Raw genomic sequence first — 18,236 nt, 5'->3', positions numbered from 1 at the left:
TCCTTAATAAATATCTTTCTAAAGTATCGGACCAATTTTTAGTGCTGACCATTACACATTATTTTCAGACAGTGGTGTCTCTATAGAGCTTCACTTATCACCATGGCAAACACCAGCTGTCATCACGTTGTTGTTAGGTGCCATCTAGTCAATTTCAACGCATAGTGACTCCATGGGACAGAGTAGAACTGCCTCCTAGGGTTTCCTAGTCTCTAATCTTTCTTTACCAGAGCAGATTGCCAGATCTTTCTCCAGCTGAGCTGCTGGGTGGATTTGAACTGCCAGCCTTTGGGTTAGCAGCTGAGCACTTAACCATTGCACAACCAGGGCTCCTTGCTGTTGTGGGGCTCTACATCAAATCAGAACTCTGACTTAAAGTTCCAGGCATCTGTAGGAGGAAGGAATAAGACGCAACTGAAGCATAAATAATTACATACTCAAAGATGCAGCTAGCCCAACAAAGATTTTCCATTTTAATATCTTAAAAACCACAGGCTAGAAAGTTGCTCCACAAAAGATTGCCTTTTTGCTTTTTTAAAATGCCCGTGTGGCTGCGTGCACTCCTGTTGATTTGTCTTTTTTCTAACCAGCGACGTCTTGGGTGTTTGTGGCTAGAACTCACCACTGTTTCTGCCTTTCTCTCTCTCATTCTCTTTCTTTGTATTTTTATCTCATTTTCTCTGTCTCCTGTTTTCCCGCTCTTCCTCGCCTTCATTATCTCTTGCATAGATAAGATGTAAGTTTCAAATTATTTGGTATATTTTTCAACGTTTATGTTTTCCGTACCTAATTTAAAGGCATGGAAAGTTGTAAACATCAGTCTGAAAATAAACTAAATTAAGTTGCTTTTACTTCTCTCACCCTTTTTTTTTTTTTTTCTCTTTGGATCAGCAACTCTCAATAGAAAAGGAAAAGTTTCCCTGTCTCTGGTGTGGAAGATTGGACTAAATGTGCAGTGACCCTCAACCCTACACCAGAGGGTAGTTCTTCTTTACAAGAATATGTTTCCCAGTGATTCTCTTTCTTCTCAAATGAAGTACAGTGATGAAAGCTTAATTGAGGACTCTCTGAATTTTTATTCTTCCTTTAAATTCCCTTAAATGTGTTCTGCAGACCCCATTCTGAAGCGCGCAAAGAAACAAGAAGAATCTCTTTTAGCTAGCATATCTTTTATTTAAGCATCATGTCTTAACCTGACATGCCTACAAAGGGGCATCTCAGCATTTGAGAACCCTGGTGGCGTAGTGGTTAAGTGCTATGGCTGCTAACCAAAGGTTGGCAGTTTGAATCCACCAAGTGCTCCTTGGAAACTCTATGGGGCAGTTCTACTCTGTCCTGTAGGGTAGCTATGAGTCGGAATCAACTTGAGGGCAATGGGTTTTGGTTTGGTTTAGAACCTATTAGGAGCCCTGGTGGCACAGTAGTTAAGAGCTACCACTCCTAACCAAAAGGTTGGCAGTTTGAATCGACCAGGTGCTCCTTGGAAACTCTATGGGGCAGTTCTACTCTGTCCTATAGGGTTGCTATGAGTTGGAATTGACATGATGGCAACAGGTTTGGTTTAGGACCTATTAGGAGTCCTTGTGTGGTGCTAATTGTTAACACACTCTGCTACTAGCCAAAAAATTACAGGTTCGAGTCTACCCAGAGGCACCTAGAAAAAAGGCCTGGCAATCTACTTCTGAAAAATCAGCCATTGAAAACTCTAAGGAGCACAGTTCTACTCTGACAAACATGGGGTTACCATGAGCTGGGATCAGCTTCACGGCAACTGGTTTTTGTCTTTGGTGGGCCCTATCAATACAGTGTCCATTCTGAACAGTTTTAGGGAAAAGTTCACATAGAATTACAGACAAGCCCCCCCAGTCAAGTTATTCAGTGGTGGACCTCAGAGTCTTGAGATGAGGAGAGGGAGGGATTATTTGATTTTGCTGGATTATGTTTTGCAGAAAGCTTTATAAATCAATCCTACCTGCATCAAATAAAGTGAGGGTAGCTAATAACTTCCACAAAGATTGTAATGCCTTGTGTTTTAAGCTCCAGATGCTCCTTGGTGACCTTTTCTCAAATCTATCAGCAAACAAAGAAATACCGCGTTAGAATATGCGAGTTCTTGCCTCTTTGCGGAGATGCAGAGTCCTTAAACCTAGGAATTTGAAAACATGTAGAACATTGCTGATAGGGGCAGGCTAGAGAAAGGTGGACCGCTTCTCCTTCTGCTGAGGCTTCAGCACCACCTACTGTCTAGAATATTAATCCTCTCCCCTGGTCGACTATATGCATGAACGGGCACTTGGTTGTTACTTGATGTGTGATCACTGTGGAAGGCATCGTCTTTGGAATTCATTGCCCCTGCGTCAAGGTGTACACTTCTTTTATACTTTAGGTAAATATCCTTTTACCTTGTTCTAGGATACTAGATACTAGGATACTCATCAGATACAATAATAGGTGCCTTTCATCAGCAAAGACCTCATCATGCCATTTTATGCATTGTCTATGATTTGCTTTATTTCACTGACACTAATGGGATTTCTTTGGGACCATTTCACCCAGTGACTCATAAGGACAGTCACTCATGTGTAGTAGCTGAAAGAATCAGGCCTGAAATCCCTCCTCCCCAACCAGAGAGAATGCTAATTATTATTTGATGAGAATTTTTTCTCCATGGGTATTTTTCTCTGTGGTTCCCATTTATCATTCTTTTTTATCTCCCATCACAGTCAAAGAAATGCCATAGAATAATTTTAATTATACCTTGGCTCAAAGATATGATTTATTTAATTTGTCATTGAGAAGACGTTTCAAAGAGTCTTTTCAGATGATCATTCCTCTTAAATCATAATTTTGAAAGAAAGCTTCAGAACAAAAATGTGAAAGGTAAATTGAACACACAGAAACCACCACCGCGCCGCCGCCCCCTCTGGCCTGTTATCACTTGCTACTTTGCTTGAGGAACATCGTTACTCATTATGGAAGCTTAGGCACCTGCAGAAATTCCTTGGTATTTGGAAAGGCATCCCAGCTGATAAACCATGCTACTAAAACATGGCACAAATCCAAACCAAGGGTTTGCTTTCCCTGGCAGCAGGTAGGAATAAGAACAACAGGGTTGATGAAGGATGATTTTAAGACAAATTATAAATTGTTTATTTTATAAATACTCCTTTATGTAATAATTGTAACTTGGAAGCCAACCAAGAGCATTTGGGTGTCATTAGAGCAGTCTTCATAATTAAATAGGTTCTTCACACTGCCACCTTCAACCAGGTAAATCTAATCATTTTGATTATCGCTTGGCTGCTTTCTTCCCAAGGACCTATATTCGGCCACCCTCAATTGGCTTGTGCGTAGCAGTTTCCATTTGTGGCAGTCAAGCTTATTAAACAGCTCTGCTTGGTGTTTTCTCCCCTAAAAAAAAAAACAAAAAACAAAAACAGTGCTATGAGCTTGGTGTTTTCTCCCCAGTCCTTGAAAATAGACCGGTAAGCATTCTGCTCAAGGGCAATTTGTAAATTGCTTTACAGAAGGCTCCAGTTTGTGCTCCACTTCCCTACCTAACTCCCTGAGAGAATCAACCCATGTCTGCAACTGTCTCAGGAGGAAAAAAACAAACTAGAAACTAAGTTGTTATTTTTGTTTGTTTTGATAGCTGCTTTAAAATGTAGAACCTAATAACCCAACTAAAAAAATTTCTTTTTGAAAGAAACAACCAGTTGCCACTGAGTCAATTCTGACTCATGGTGAACCCATGTGTGCAGAGTAGAACTGCACACCATAGTGTTTTCAAGGCTGTGACCTTTCAGATGCAAATCACTAGGCCTTTTTTCCAAAGCGCCTCTGGGTGGGTTCGAACTGCCAACCTTTTGGATAGTAGATGAGTGGATGTATACGTATGTGTATTATATGTGAGTGTGCGTGTCCCAAAATCTGACTGGGGTCAGAATTTGCCTTGGGTTTTGTTCCGATGTCATTTGTCAAGTTGCAGAAGTTGTTCAAAGAACCAGGTCACAATACTACGTGACAGTGCTTCTTGGCATGAATCGATCAAAAACCTTGACTCATGAAAGTACCCTACACCACTGCTGGGTTTTTTCCCTGCCACCCAAAAATGGCAGTTTGGCTTGTCTTCAAGCAAGAGAAAAGCATTGTTTTTTGTTTGTGTTTTTCCGACTTGTTCTCTTTCCCACCTTCACACAACAAGGTTACGTTTTAATTTGTGTGAACAAAAAAGAAGCAGGACAAACAGAGACACTATTGAGAAAATAGCCTACCTCGTTTTTACATTCTAAAAATTCTCAATTCACGGGCATAGCTGCTCAGTAGAAAATAAACCTTAATGAAAAGTGAAGATGTTGAAAAATCAAATGTCCAGAGGATTTCCGAAAAAGTAATAATTATAACCAAAATAGAGACTTGGAAACAAGCACCAAATATGTAGAGGCCTAATACTTTCTAGCTGATGGTACACTTAATTGATTTTCATCAAGATGTTTTGGCACCTTAAGCCTTTGCCTAATCAGGGGGGAAAAAGTCTCTACCCAGACTTGAAACCTTTAAAGGGAATTTATTTATGGCTAGATTGAGCAGCAAAGCCACCCAAGAAAACAAGGGCCTGGCCTGTACTTTGTAGAGGGCATGCTGTACATTGTGCTATTCCAGTAGGTACAAACCCCAGATTCCTCACATAAACTAATTCTAGAGCCTTACAACCACAGAAGCAGGAGAAGTGCTCCCTTGTCAGATGAAGTTCAAACTAACATGACAAAGTCCTTGAGGAAATCTGCCACCAAAAGAGACAGCAAATCCAACAAAGGAAAGCATTCACCCCTTAAAAAGGAAGTATGATGGAACAACCTGAAAGGGACTTTTAGCTAAGTTATGTGTAGATTCTTCAAGGGTGACTCCTGGAACTCCACTTCCCTACCTGACTCCCTGAGAGAATCAACCCATGTCTGCAACTGTCTCAGGAGGAAAAAAACAAACTAGAAACTAAGTTGTTATTTTTGTTTGTTTTGAAAATGTAGAACCTAATAACCCAACTAAAAAAATTTCTTTTTGAAAGAAACAATCAGTTGCCACTGAGTCAATTCTGACTCATGGTGAACCCATGTGTGCAGAGTAGAACTGCACACCATAGTGTTTTCAAGGCTGTGACCTTTCGGATGCAAATCACTAGGCCTTTTTTCCAAAGCGCCTCTGGGTGGGTTCGAACTGCCAACCTTTTGGATAGTAGATGAGTGGATGTATACGTATGTGTATTATATGTGAGTGTGCGTGTCCCAGCCCCGTTGCTGAGCAGCCCTTAGAATCAGTGACCCTCAGTAACAGTGAGCACAATGGGTGTCCACTTCTTGGTTTCTCAAAAACCTCCTCCAATAAAAGGAACCAGGGCTCCCTGGAGAAATGGATGATTCTAGGACTGTTGCAGGGAAAATTTTGAGATGAGCCTGGAACGTCTTAATTGGGCCAGAAAGTAAGGAAATACTCAATGAATGAAAATGATATATCAAAAGGACAGAGGAGCCAGCTTGAAAAAAGTCTCCCACTGGCCAAAATGGAGACGCTGCGAGTATCACAATAGATAATGAAAGGAATATTTTATGATACAGTGGGTATTATAACCTAGTGAATAAAATAAGAAGCCAGATGCCTGTACCAATATAAATATATAAGTAATTGAAGGAGAAAGGAAAGTTCTTAGAGTAGAAAATCAACTAGCACATGTGGAACCAATGAATGAATGATAGAAATAGAGAATCATCATTTGGCAACTGTCTTAGTTATTTAATGCTGCTACAACAGAAATAACACAAGTGGATGGCTTTAATAAAAAAAAAATTATTCTCTCACAGTCTAGGAGGCTGCAAGTCCAAATTCAAGGTGCAAGCTCCAGGGGAAGGCCGCCTCTCTCTGTCAGCTCTGAGAGAAAGTCCTTGTCATCAATCTTCCCCTGGCCTAGTTGCTTCTCAGCACAGGGACCCTGCATCCAAAGGATGCGCTCTGCTCCCAGTCCTGCATTCTTGGTGGTAGGAGTCCCTCTCTTCTCTGCTCACTTCTCTCTTTTATATGTCACAAGAAGTTGACTCAAGATACAACCTAATCCTGTAGTTTGAGTCCTACCTCATTAACATAACTGCCTCTAATCCTGCCTCATTAACATCATAGAGGTTAGGATTTATAACACATAGGATAATCACGTCAGATCACAAAATGGTGGACAACCACACAATACTGCAAATCATGGCGTAGTCAAGTTGACACATATTTTGAGGGGGACACATGATTCAATCCATAACAGCAACCCTTGTAGAGATGGTTGATTTAGGCAAGAGCCTTCGATGGATTCTAAGGCTGGCAGGTGGAGATTTGATGAGCATCAGGTTATTGGTGTAATCTTGGAATATTTTCCTACAGAATACTAATCAGTTACAAGGGGGAACATGGTAAACGCAAGAGGGAAATGTCAGGTAGACACCAACATGGCCTAGTGATTAGGGTTAAAGTTTCTAATGATGAGGCAAGTCAACATCATATAAGCCCTGAAGAGAACTTCACAGCATTTCGGTGGTGTTCCTGCCAAGACTGAATCAGGCCATGAGGAGACACCAGGCAAATCCAGACTGAGGTCATTGTACAGAATGTAAGACCCGTACTCTTTAAAACTGTCAAGGACTGGGAAGGACTTGAAGAACTGTTCTGGCTTGAAGGAACATGAAGAAACTATGACAATTAAATGCAATATACCTTCCTGAATAAGATCTTAAACCAAAAGAAAAAGAGACATTGCTGAGAAAGTTAGCAAGTTTTGAATGGAGTCCTGATTGGATAATGGTAATGTACCAGAGTTTGATGTCCTCATTTGGAGGGTTGTGTGCTGGTTATTAGGAAAGTATGCCTTGTTTGAGGAAAAATACTGTGAAATATTTAGAGCTGATGAGGCATCATGTCTGTAGCTGGTTTTAAAGGTTGAGAAAAACACTAATCATAATGGTAAATACAGAGAGAGAAAGAGAAAAGGAAATGGAGCAAATACAGTAAAATATTAACAATTGGAGGTCTGTGTGATGGGGATACAGGAGCTCTTTGTATTTTTTCTGGTAAATTTTCTTTAAGTTTTAAAGTATTAAAAAAATTTTTTTTTTCAATGTAAGAAAAAGGAATTCCAAAATATGGCCTTAGAGGCAAAAGCAGTAATGAGACAGATGGGGAGGGCCAGAGCTTACACAGTGAGGGCCAAGTGAACCCTTAGGTGGCTCCTATTTTATGGTCTATATTTAACATGCTGTTCGCTACTGTTGAGTGGATTCTGACTTGTGGTGACCTTATGACGACACCATGAAACACTGCCCACTCCTGCATCATCTTCGTGTTTGAGTCCATCATTGTGGCGCTTGTCCCAGTCCATCTCACCGAGGGTCTCCCTTGCCCTTGTTGGCCCTCTTCTTCACCAAACATGATGTCCTCCCCTAGCAATTGATCCTTCCTCATGACATGTCCAGTGCAAGCAAGTTGGATAGTGTTCTGTTGTGATCCATAAAGTTTTCATTGGCTCATTTTTGGAAGTAGATCGCCAGGCCTTTCTTCCTAGTCTGGCCTAGTCTGGAAGCTCTGCTGAAACCTGTCCACCATGGGTGACCCTGCTGGTATGTGAAATACTGGTGGCATAGTTTCCAGCATCATGGTAACATGCAAGCCAACGTAGTATGACAAATTGACAGATGGGTGGTGGATATTTAACATAAGTCAAGGTAATTAATAAGAAATACAGCACACTCAATGACAACAACAAAATAGATAAAATTTAGAAAGGGAAAAAAAAACCAAGATTACAGCCTAGGAAACCCTATGGGGCAGTTCTACTCTGTCATATAGAGTCACTATGAGTTCAAGTCAAAACAACGGCACACAAAAACAACAACAAACAGGATAAAGAGGGACATAAAATTTAAATGTCCAAAATCCTTGCTTTCTTTCTTCCCACTATGTAAGGCAAGGCATCATCTCAGGAAATCGGGAGGAACTATGGTTTCCATTTCCTTATATTGGGATTTTAAGTGTCGGCTATCTTATGAGATTAATTTGATGACCATATCTTATAGCTTTAACTTGTATAAATAAAGATAAATGTGCCTATTAAAAAAAAGAAATATAACACAACAGCTTCCTGACCCAGGAGCACTTCAAGGGTCAGGGCCTTATTTTCATCTACATTCACAGATTGTCAACAACTTATCTTTAACCTCCTCTCATGAATAGGGACAGAGCTCGGCACCAGGGATTTATGAAAGTTTAAGATGTGGTCCCTGACCCCTAGGAGCCTTAGAACAAGGAGAGAAACATCATATATGTAAAAAAAAAAAAAAAAAAAGACAAATTATATTCCTCAATAGTACAAGCTTCATGTTGAAGAAATGGAACTGGCAGTTAATGCTGACAAGCTTCATGAAAAGAAGGAATCATCATGAGCAGGGGGGTCAGGAGAAGGCTCTGAGGGAGGTGGCCTTGCATTCATACGCTCCTCACAGAGACAATAGGCTTCATCTAGCTGCTGACGTTCAGTCTAACCTGGCCATTCTCCCTTTGATGCCATGGATGGATAGATGGTGCCTCGCCTCTGCTTGAATACTAGAAATGGTGATTCATGTTCTCCTGAGGCAGCCTGTTTCAGTGTTTTAAAGGTAGAAAGTTCTTTCCTTACACAGGAGATTACCTGTTTGTAGTTAATCCTTGCTTTCTGATAAAGGGAAATACAAAATAAGTTCAATTCCATTTCATCTTTTTCCTAAAAACCCTTCATATATTTGAAGATCACTATCATGTCTCCCCTAATTTTTCTTTCTCGTGCCAACTACTTTTAGTTCTTTTAACTCTTATAAATTTACTAGACTCTTCACTAGCCTAGGCCCCTCTGGGTGGCACAAACAGTTAAGTGCCCAAATACTAGCTGAAGGGTTGGGGTTCGAACCTACCCAGAGACACCTTGGAAGACAGCCCTGGCAATCTGCCTCTAAAAGGTCACAGCCTTGAAAACCCTATAAAGCAGTTCTACTCTGCACACATGGGGTTACCATGAGTCAGGATCAACTCAACAGCAACCAACAACAACAACATCACTAACCTAGATGCAACAACATAAATTCAAAGGATGTTGCTAGTAAGCTGTGGTCTGACTAATGCAAAATAGAATGGTAGTAGTACCCTTCTAAACTGGAATACCTCGTGCTACTAATGCAATCTAAGATTGCGTCCACTTTCTTTGGCAGCCACATGGACCTGTTGACACCGAAATGCTCGAGTCTCCCATGAACTGCCCATCCAGTCTTCCCCCTTCCTATGCCTATGTCGCTGATTTTTTCAATTGTAGCTTTCTGTCATTATCCATATTAAATTTCATCATAGATTGACTGGTCCAGCTTGAAATCACTGTAAGTCCTCATTCTCTTATTTAATGTTCAGGGTATTCCTTTTAGGTGTGTTCTTTATGAAGAATTGATAAAAGCAGTTTATCAGGCACTGATTTTGTTTTTATTGAAAAAATGGGTCAACTAGAGAGTGTTGAAATTTATCCCTAGAGATGCTGCCTCCGGGTTTATTGTGATCATTAATCAGCAGTCTTTGTTGTGGCATTTAACTATTAAAGAAAATAGTTCTCTGTCCAGTCTCCATTTTATCACTAGAGGTGAGCTGTCTGTCAGCTCTTTGGGTAGCTCCAAGCCTTTGAAGAATCTCATTTTTTAAATTCTCCCTATGAGGAAATTGATATAAAAAAGAAGACATCACCCTATTGTAAGGCTTCATCAAAGCCATCAGTCAAGAAAATTGCTAACAAAGAGACATGTCCTCTCTATGAATGAAGATGACTACAACACATTATTTTCCTGATTGGCACCAAATAAATACATTGGCATTGTGAATGAAAGGTAAAGAAATTATAACCTGAAATGGAAGGCTTAGTATGATATGAAGAAAGTAACATCAAAATGGAATTCTTATCCTATGGAACCACAGGCGCTTATTTTTTACAGATAATAAAAGCACTAAAATCAGAAAGACTTTTCACTAACAGAAGTGAGACTATAGTATGACTTAAATACTATTATAATTTATGCATCTCATTGCTAATCTGATCATTGACAGAGTTGTTCATAGTTAACTTTTTTCTCACGATTTTTATGATCTCTAGAGAAAAGCACTGAGTTTACCTTCTGCCAGGTATACATTATAGAAAACACTATAGAAAGTAAAAGAATAATTTTTTGAACACTGGGATGGTTAAGCACTTGGTAAATACACACTTTTAAGCATCTATACTCTGAATCATTCTCGGCAGTATGAACCAACCACGAGCAGAAAAGGTTGGGGGTATTGTTGATCCTGTTTATTGTTGGTATTTAATTACGTTCAAATCCAGCCATCAGTTCACATCTTGAGTTCTAACTGCCTTGGAGAATTCTGTGCACGGAACAATGGCTGGAGTGACTCTTCAGAACAGAAGTCATAAATATAGTTTCTTCCTGATCTTGATGAATTAAAACCAAAGGAGGGGAGACAGTTTTGTTTTGCAGGAAGCCATCTGTTTATTTGTGTACAGCGTTTGTATTCATATTTAAGGAAATTAATCAAGCAAAAAGCATCAGAATTCCCAACACAAAACACAGGAGTACAAAACAAACATACAGTTTGAGAAAACCAAGTAGCTAATGAGGTTTTGAACCTCTTTAGTTTAATCTTCTAGAGTCCCAAGGAGACCTCTCTGGTGTGTGTACAGTGCATGACTTGCTCTGCATTCATCCTTGCTACTTCGGGGCTCAGAACATGAATCGGGGACAAGTGGTAAGTTAATGAATTAGCACTGTCAGCCCTGCAACTGTACCAGCAAAGTCCTGGATTTACAGAACCTCTCTGGTCCTTGGTTAAGCAATAATAAAACCAATAATAAAAATCTGTCCCAGGTCCCTACATGTGCATAAAGAGATGAACGTTTCTTCAGGAAACAAATGTCAATTAAAAATGTTAATGTCAATTATAAAAAAAAGCCTTGCAAATGACTCTAGGACTTGGGATATGTGCCAACTCCTTGCTGCTTGCCAAGAAGTTGTCAGGAGATATGGAACCAAGACAGTTTTAAGAACTAGACCTGGACAATTTGACTCTGCACTCAAAAGTTTGATGTGTGAGCTTACAATTAGAACATTCTAGGTATAAAATCATTACTGCTTGTCACCTCTCTGAGGCAATAACTTCATTACTCTTGCAGCAACGCCTTCTGGAACCACCTGTACCACATGGACATGTTTCTCCTTCTTTGAATTCCTTCTGTGTTTAAACATCTTCAGTTGGCTACACATAATCAAGAGTGCAGATAGCTGTATTATGCCCTTGCACTTGTTCTATAGATGATTCATGCATGGATATCTTGTTTCCAGCTAATGAGGTGTCTTAGTTGTCTAGTGCTTCTGTAACAGAAATACCACAAATCGTGGCCTTAACAAAGAGAAATTTATTATCTCATAGTTTAAGAGACTAAAAGTCCAAATTCAGGGTGCTGGCTCTAGGGGAAGGCTTTCTTTCTCTGTTGGCTCTGGGGGAAGGTCCTTGTCTCTTTCAGCTTCTCCTGGGCAATCTTTGTATGGCTTGGCATCTCTCTTCCCCTATCTTTGCTGCTTTTGCTTGCTTGTTTAATCTCCTTTATATCTCAAAAGAGGTTGACTTAAGACACACCCTACACTAATCCTGTCTCCTTACCATAACAAAAACAACCCATTCCCAGATAGGGTTATAACCACATATATAGAGGTTAAGATTTACAACACGTATTTTGGGGGGACACAATTCAATCCATAACATTCCACCCTTTGTCCCCCAGAAATTCATGTCCTTGTCACATGCAAAACACATTCACCCCATCACATCATCCCAAAAGTCTTAAATCAATTCCAAGTCTAAAATCTCATCTTCTGAACCATCTAAATAAATATGTGAGACTTTATGCATATTCTGTCCTGGAGCAAAATTCCTCTTCATCTGCAAACCTATGAAATCTAGAATACAAGCTATCTGTTTCCAGAGTACAATCGTGTACTGTATAACGTCCGTTCAGAAAACATCCAGCCACATATACGTCCGAGGTCCCATAAGGTTTTAGGGAGTTCAGAGATCCCAGTCAGAGAATGAGATGTAGCAGACTTAACTAGACATAATGAATGCAGTGACTTCCTGCATGCAACACATGTATCTCATGTCTTTTGTGTACAAAGTGATTCCGCTGCCAGGTGTCTAATGGTACAGTGCATACCTACCCTATAATACATAAGTCTTGATATTCATAAGAAATGCCTATCATAATGTGAACTTTCCCTACTTACAAATAAAAAGTTTACCATATAACAGTGTATGCTTTGACTGATAGGCAGCAGCATGCAATCTCGTGTATCACACGTCTCTTTCGAAAATATTACCAAGAAGCACATCATGGCTCCCAAATGCAGCATAACCAGTGCTAGTGATTGCAGCAGCAAGAGGCAAAGGAGAAGTATCAATTTGGAAGCAAAACAAAAGGTTATTAAACAACAAGAAGGTGGAAAATCAGTGAATGCTATTGCTTGTGATTTAGGCAAGTCACACACGACAATCATGACGATCCTCAAAAGCAAAGAAAAATTTCTCCAAGCTGTTAAAAGATCGGCTCCACTGAAAGCTACAAGGCTAAGGAAAATATGAGAGGGAACTATATCAGGTATGGAGAAATAGCTAATGATATGTATTCAAGACCAAAACAAAATCACATCCCTCTCAGCACGTTGGTGGTCATTGCTAAGGTACGAAACATGCTCGAGATACTTAAAGAAAAGGCAGGACCAGACTATGATATCTAATTTAGTGCTAGCTCTGGGTCATATGGTGTTCACACAACATCCAAATCACATAATGTCCTATTTCACAGACTTTAAGTGATGCATGACTATAAAATGGTGGAACAGGTAGACATTTCTGTTACAAATGGGAGAAATTGGAGGGAGAGAAGGAATAGCAGGCACCAAGCAAGTTCAAAACACAGCAGAACAAAGTACATTGCCTTGCAACGCTTGAAAATAATACTCCCTTCTCTGAAACCATCTGGGCAATGGCCCCACCCTCCAGAATCTGAGTGTTGGCCTTATCCTCTGGATTCTGGGTGTAGGTCCCTCAGCCCTAGGGTTCAGCTCTGCCTTCCAGGCCCTCTGGGATAACAGCCCTGCTCCCTCAGCTTTAGGCAGCCCCATTCTCTTAGTTCATCAAAATGGTGACCATACCTCCCTCAGCCGTGGCCCCTTGGGTGTGGCAGCCCTGCCCCTTCAGCTTTGGGCAGTGGCCCCATTCCCCTGGCAGAACTTAATGGCAGCTCCACACTCCAGAACTGAGTTGGTGAAGATCCAATACTGAAACCTAGGAGGCTGTTGGCTCCACCTTTTGAGATCCAGGACACTTTGGATCCCTTTGAAACTAAGAAGGACCTGCTTCCTGTGCTTCTTCCAACAGTTCTGTGATCTCCGGGCTGCTCCAGGGATGATCCTTTCCCTTTTTTGGAGGACAACAGATATAGCTCCTTTAGCCTGTTCCCTAAAGGTTAGGAAATATGCAGCCTGAGCTGTCCATCATGAACTGGGCGTTGTGTGACTCACAGAGTCATAAAGTTGGACATGCACAGTAGTATTCCATCCTTAAATGGAAGTGGTATATATGCGATTGGGCTATAGCAAGACCTGAAGGCAGAAGTAAATTACATGAGAAAGTGGCCCAAATGCCAAGGTCCCCACTCCTGTCACATTATCATCTTTCTTCCAGTCTTCACCTAGGGCATCATGGGTAGTTCCTTACAATGAGTTGGCTGAGGAAGAGGAAACTCCTGCCTTGTTTACAGACATTGCTGTGCAGTATGCAGACACCACTCAGAAGTGTACAGTGGCAGCACTGTAGCCCCTTTCTGGAACCTCCATGATGAACAACAGTGAAGGGAAATCCTCCCAGTGGGCAGAACTTCAAGAAGTGCACCTGGTTGTTCACTTTGCTTGGAAGAGAGAAATGGCCAGATGTGCAACTGTATACCGATTCACGAGCTATGGCCAATGGTTTGGCTGAATGGTCAGGGACTTGGAAGGAGCATGATTGGAAAACTGGTGACAAGGATATATGTTGATAGACTTCTCTGAAAGGGCCAAAGTGGAGATATTTATGTCTCATGTAAATGTTCACCAAAAGGTGAACTTGCCGGAGGAGAATTTTAACAATCAAGTGGATAGGATGATGCGTTCTGTGAATACCAGTCTGCCTCCTTCCCCAACCACTCCTGTCATTGCCCAATGGGCTCATGAGCAAAGTGGCCATGATGTGAGGGATGCAGGTTATGCATGGGTTCAGCAACAACCAAGACCGACTTGGCTATAGCCACTGCTAAGTGCCCAATCTGCCAGTAGCAGACACCAACACTGAATCCCTGATATGACACCATTCCTAGGAGCGACCAGCCAGCAACTTGGCGTCAGGTTGATTACATTGGACCAATTCCATCATGGGAAGGGCAGTGTTTTGTTCTTACTGGGGTAGACATTTACTCTGGATATGGACTTGCCTACCATGCATACAATGCTTTTGCCAAAACTACCATCTATGGACTCACAGAGTACCTTATCTACCATCATGGTATCTCACACAGCATCATCTTAGAGCAAGGGACTCACTTCACAACAAATGAAGTGCGGCAATGAGCCCATGCTCATGAATTCACTGGTCTTACTATGTTCTCCATCATCCTGAAGCAACTGGCTTTATAGAACAATGGAACAGTCTTCTAAAGATACCATTACAGTGCCAACTAGTGGCAATACCATACAGGGTTGGGGCAGTGTTCTCCAGGAGGCTGTATATGCTCTAAATCAGCGTCAAATATATGATGCTGTTTCTCCAATAGCCAGGATTCATGGGTCCAGGAATCAAGGGGTGGAAATGGGAGTGGCCCCACTCACTATTACCCCTAGTGACCCACTCACAAAATTTTTGCACCCTGTCCCCACGACCCTATGCTTTGTGGGTTCTAGAAGTCTTAGTTCCAGAAGGAGAAATGCTCCCATCAGGAGACACAACACTGATTACACTGAACTGGAAGTTAAGAATGCCACCTGGCCCCTTTGGGCTTCTCATGCCTCTGGATCAACAGGCAAAAAAGGGAGTTACCATATTGGCTGGTGTGATCCTAATATATCTATATTTATATTAAAAAAATTTTTTTTATATATAGATGTATATATATATATATATATATACACAGACACCCTTCATTGGTTTTGCCCATCTAGAGAACATGAGGGAAAGCAGCGTAGCACAATAGTTTTATAACCACTTTCAACTATCAGTTTCCTCATCTGTTAAATGGGGGTGGTGTTATTGTTAATTGCTATTAAGTTGATTCCCACTCATGGCGAACCCATGTGTGCAGAGTAGAACTGCTTCATATGGTTTTCAAGGCTGTGACCTTTTAGAAGCAGCTCGCCAAGCCTGTCTTCTGAGACACCTCTGAGTGGGTTCAAACAGCTTACCTTTTGTCTAGTAGTTGAGTGCTTAACCATTTTCATCATGCAGAGACTCCAGTAGGGATGATAGAAGTACCTTTTTATTAGAAACAAATGAAATAATCTATGTAAAGTCCTTCAGACAGTGACTGGAACCTGACTCGCTCAGTTATTTCTACTATTATTATTCCCTCTGCTGCTTGTATGTCTATCTTGGTACCATGACTGTGTTAGACATGTAACACACAATACATGCTTGGTGAATAAATCAATAAATTAATGAATGATGCATGAAAATGAAAATCTTAGTTACAAAGTCAGTGGACAGTTATTTAAAGTAGAATGAGACAACACCTTCTTTGCCAAATAAAAAATGTAGAAGCATATAATTTTAGCATGGAATTACCTGGTTCAGTACTTTCATTTTGTAGATGAGGAAAACAGCCTCCACCAGACTGAGTCCAGCACAACTAGATGGTGCCCAGCTACCACCACCAACCGATCCAACAGGGATCATAGTAGAGGGTCCCGGACAGAGCTGGAGAAAAATGTAGAAAAAAATTCTAACTCAACAAAAAATAACTAGACTTGCTGGTCTGACAGAGACTGGAGAAACATCGAGAGTATGGCCCCCAGGAACCCTTTTAACTCGGTAGTAAACTCACTCCTGAGGTTCACCCTTCAGCCAAAGATTAGACAGGCCTATAAAACAATAACACATGTTGTTCAACCATGTATACAAGACTAAATGGGCATACCAGGCCAGGGGCAAAGACAAGAAGGTGGAAGGGGACAGGAAAGCTGGATGAATGGAAATGGGGAGCCCAAGGTTGAGAAGGGGAGAGTGTTGACACGTCGTGTGGTTAGCAACCAATGTCACAAAACAATATGTGTATTAATTTCTTAATGAGAAACTAATTTGCTCTGTAAACTTTAACGTAAAGCACAATTTTTTTAAAAAAAAAGGTCATTTTTGTCCTTTTGCTTAAAATATTTGCTCTCATGTCCTTTTCTCGTTAAAAAAAAAAAAAAAAAAAAAAAATCAGTCTGTATTCCTGAGAGTCAGTGAATCAATAGAGTAGATTTTGATTACATGGCTCTCAAAAGCCTCACGTGAGTGCTTAACCATTGCACTACCAAGGCTCCTTCTCATATGTGAATGTAGTTGTTGGCGTTCTGAACTATCTCAGCTAAGCAAGGCCAGTCCAACCATAATGTAAAGGCTGAATTAAAAAATAAGTGATAGTCCTTATTCTAAAGAAGTAATGTACATATTTCATTTTGTCATTGATATACATCACAGCATTATTATATTTGTACTAAAATTTGCTGCAATGCCTAATATCTTCAAGATGATTAAAACTATAAACTTTATAACACATTATACAGTTTATAAAAAATATATTGCCAAAGATATGAACATGCCTGTATTATAAGGAGGGGGAAAAGACTGGGCAATTTGTATGTATAGCATGTTTTCATCAACGTAAAACAAGACCACTGAAAAACTATGCACCAGAAAGTTTGGGAGATATTATACCAAAATGAAAATAGAGTTTTATCTGAATAGTAAGAGAGTAGGTGGTTTTTTCATTTGTTTTTTGCCTCTTTGTTTTACTTTTCTGAATTTTTTAAATTTCCTCTAATAAACATTTATTGCTTTTATAATTTAAAAAAGCCCAACAAATTCAAACTAACATGGATTTTTCTGTTTGCACTCAGCTGAAATGCTGCTTTCTAGGGAAACTGAGAACGAGATAGGAAAACCCATTTAAAGTGGCCATTTCAGAGCAGGCTGCCGGAAAGTGGGTGCCTCCATGAGCGTCTTCAGAGATCTAACTGACCTCAGTGCTCTCCATTTGAGTTCTCTTGCTCTGAAAAGGTTCACATAATGAGTGTTTTCATCTTTTCATATTAAAAACGACCTCCTGACCTGAGCCTGTGCTTCCCAGATGACTGAGGTTGGCTGGTCGCAGCCTCAGGAAAAATAAAGCAAAGCTACTTAGTATTGCGTCCTGCTCTTAGGTTCCTCCTGTTTTTTCCACACAAGCTCATGGGCTTTCTTCTTTGTGTCCTTTTGTTTCATGTTAACTCTCCAGATCCAACAAGGGTAATGGTACCCCCTTCCAGCATGGATGTCACTGTTGGAGAAAGTATTGTTCTGCCATGCCAGGTAACACATGATCACTCACTAGACATCGTGTTCACTTGGACGTTCAATGGACGCCTGATAGACTTCAACAAAGATGGAGACCACTTTGAAAGAGTCGGAGGGGTAAGTATTAATATCGAACAAATTACAGGAAACAGAGTTCAACTGAACTTCTCGAAACTGCCTTATACTAACTTGTCTAAACTTAGTTGGAAAGAAATCTAATGTAATTCTTTTATAATTTTGTTCACACACCTTATTTCAAGAAACTCTTGGTTAGTTCCTGCTCCTTTTTGTATGCTAAATACACTACTTATTGAGCAGTAGTCCTTGGGTGGTGCCAATGGTTAAGTGTTGGATTACTGACCAAAAAGTTGGCAGTTCCGACTAACCCAGTGGTGCCTTGAAAGTAAGTCCTGATGATCTGCTTCCAAAAGGTCACAGCCTTGAAAACCCTATGGAGCAGTTCTGCTCAGCACACATGGGGTTGTCATGAGTCAGAATCGACTTGACAGCAATTGACAATGATAACAACT

At 40.5% G+C, this 18,236-nt stretch overlaps 1 protein-coding gene across 5 annotated transcripts in view; it reads left to right on the top strand.

Moving 5' to 3' along the window:
• CNTN4 (contactin 4) overlaps positions 1-18,236 on the top strand; it is a 410,739-nt gene that overhangs the window by 335,104 nt on the left and 57,399 nt on the right. For all 5 annotated transcript variants that reach the window (XM_064275007.1, XM_010590039.2, XM_023547999.2 and 2 more), the window contains one exon: positions 17,648-17,823. In XM_064275007.1, coding sequence (XP_064131077.1) covers positions 17,648-17,823 — 176 coding nt within the window. The remainder of the gene's footprint in view (positions 1-17,647; positions 17,824-18,236) is intronic.

The sequence above is a fragment of the Loxodonta africana genome, chromosome 22 (genome assembly GCF_030014295.1).
Source record: "Loxodonta africana isolate mLoxAfr1 chromosome 22, mLoxAfr1.hap2, whole genome shotgun sequence".
NCBI lineage: Eukaryota > Metazoa > Chordata > Mammalia > Proboscidea > Elephantidae > Loxodonta > Loxodonta africana.
Note: the sequence above shows the minus strand (reverse complement) of the source record. Positions and strands in the feature narration are given on the sequence as shown.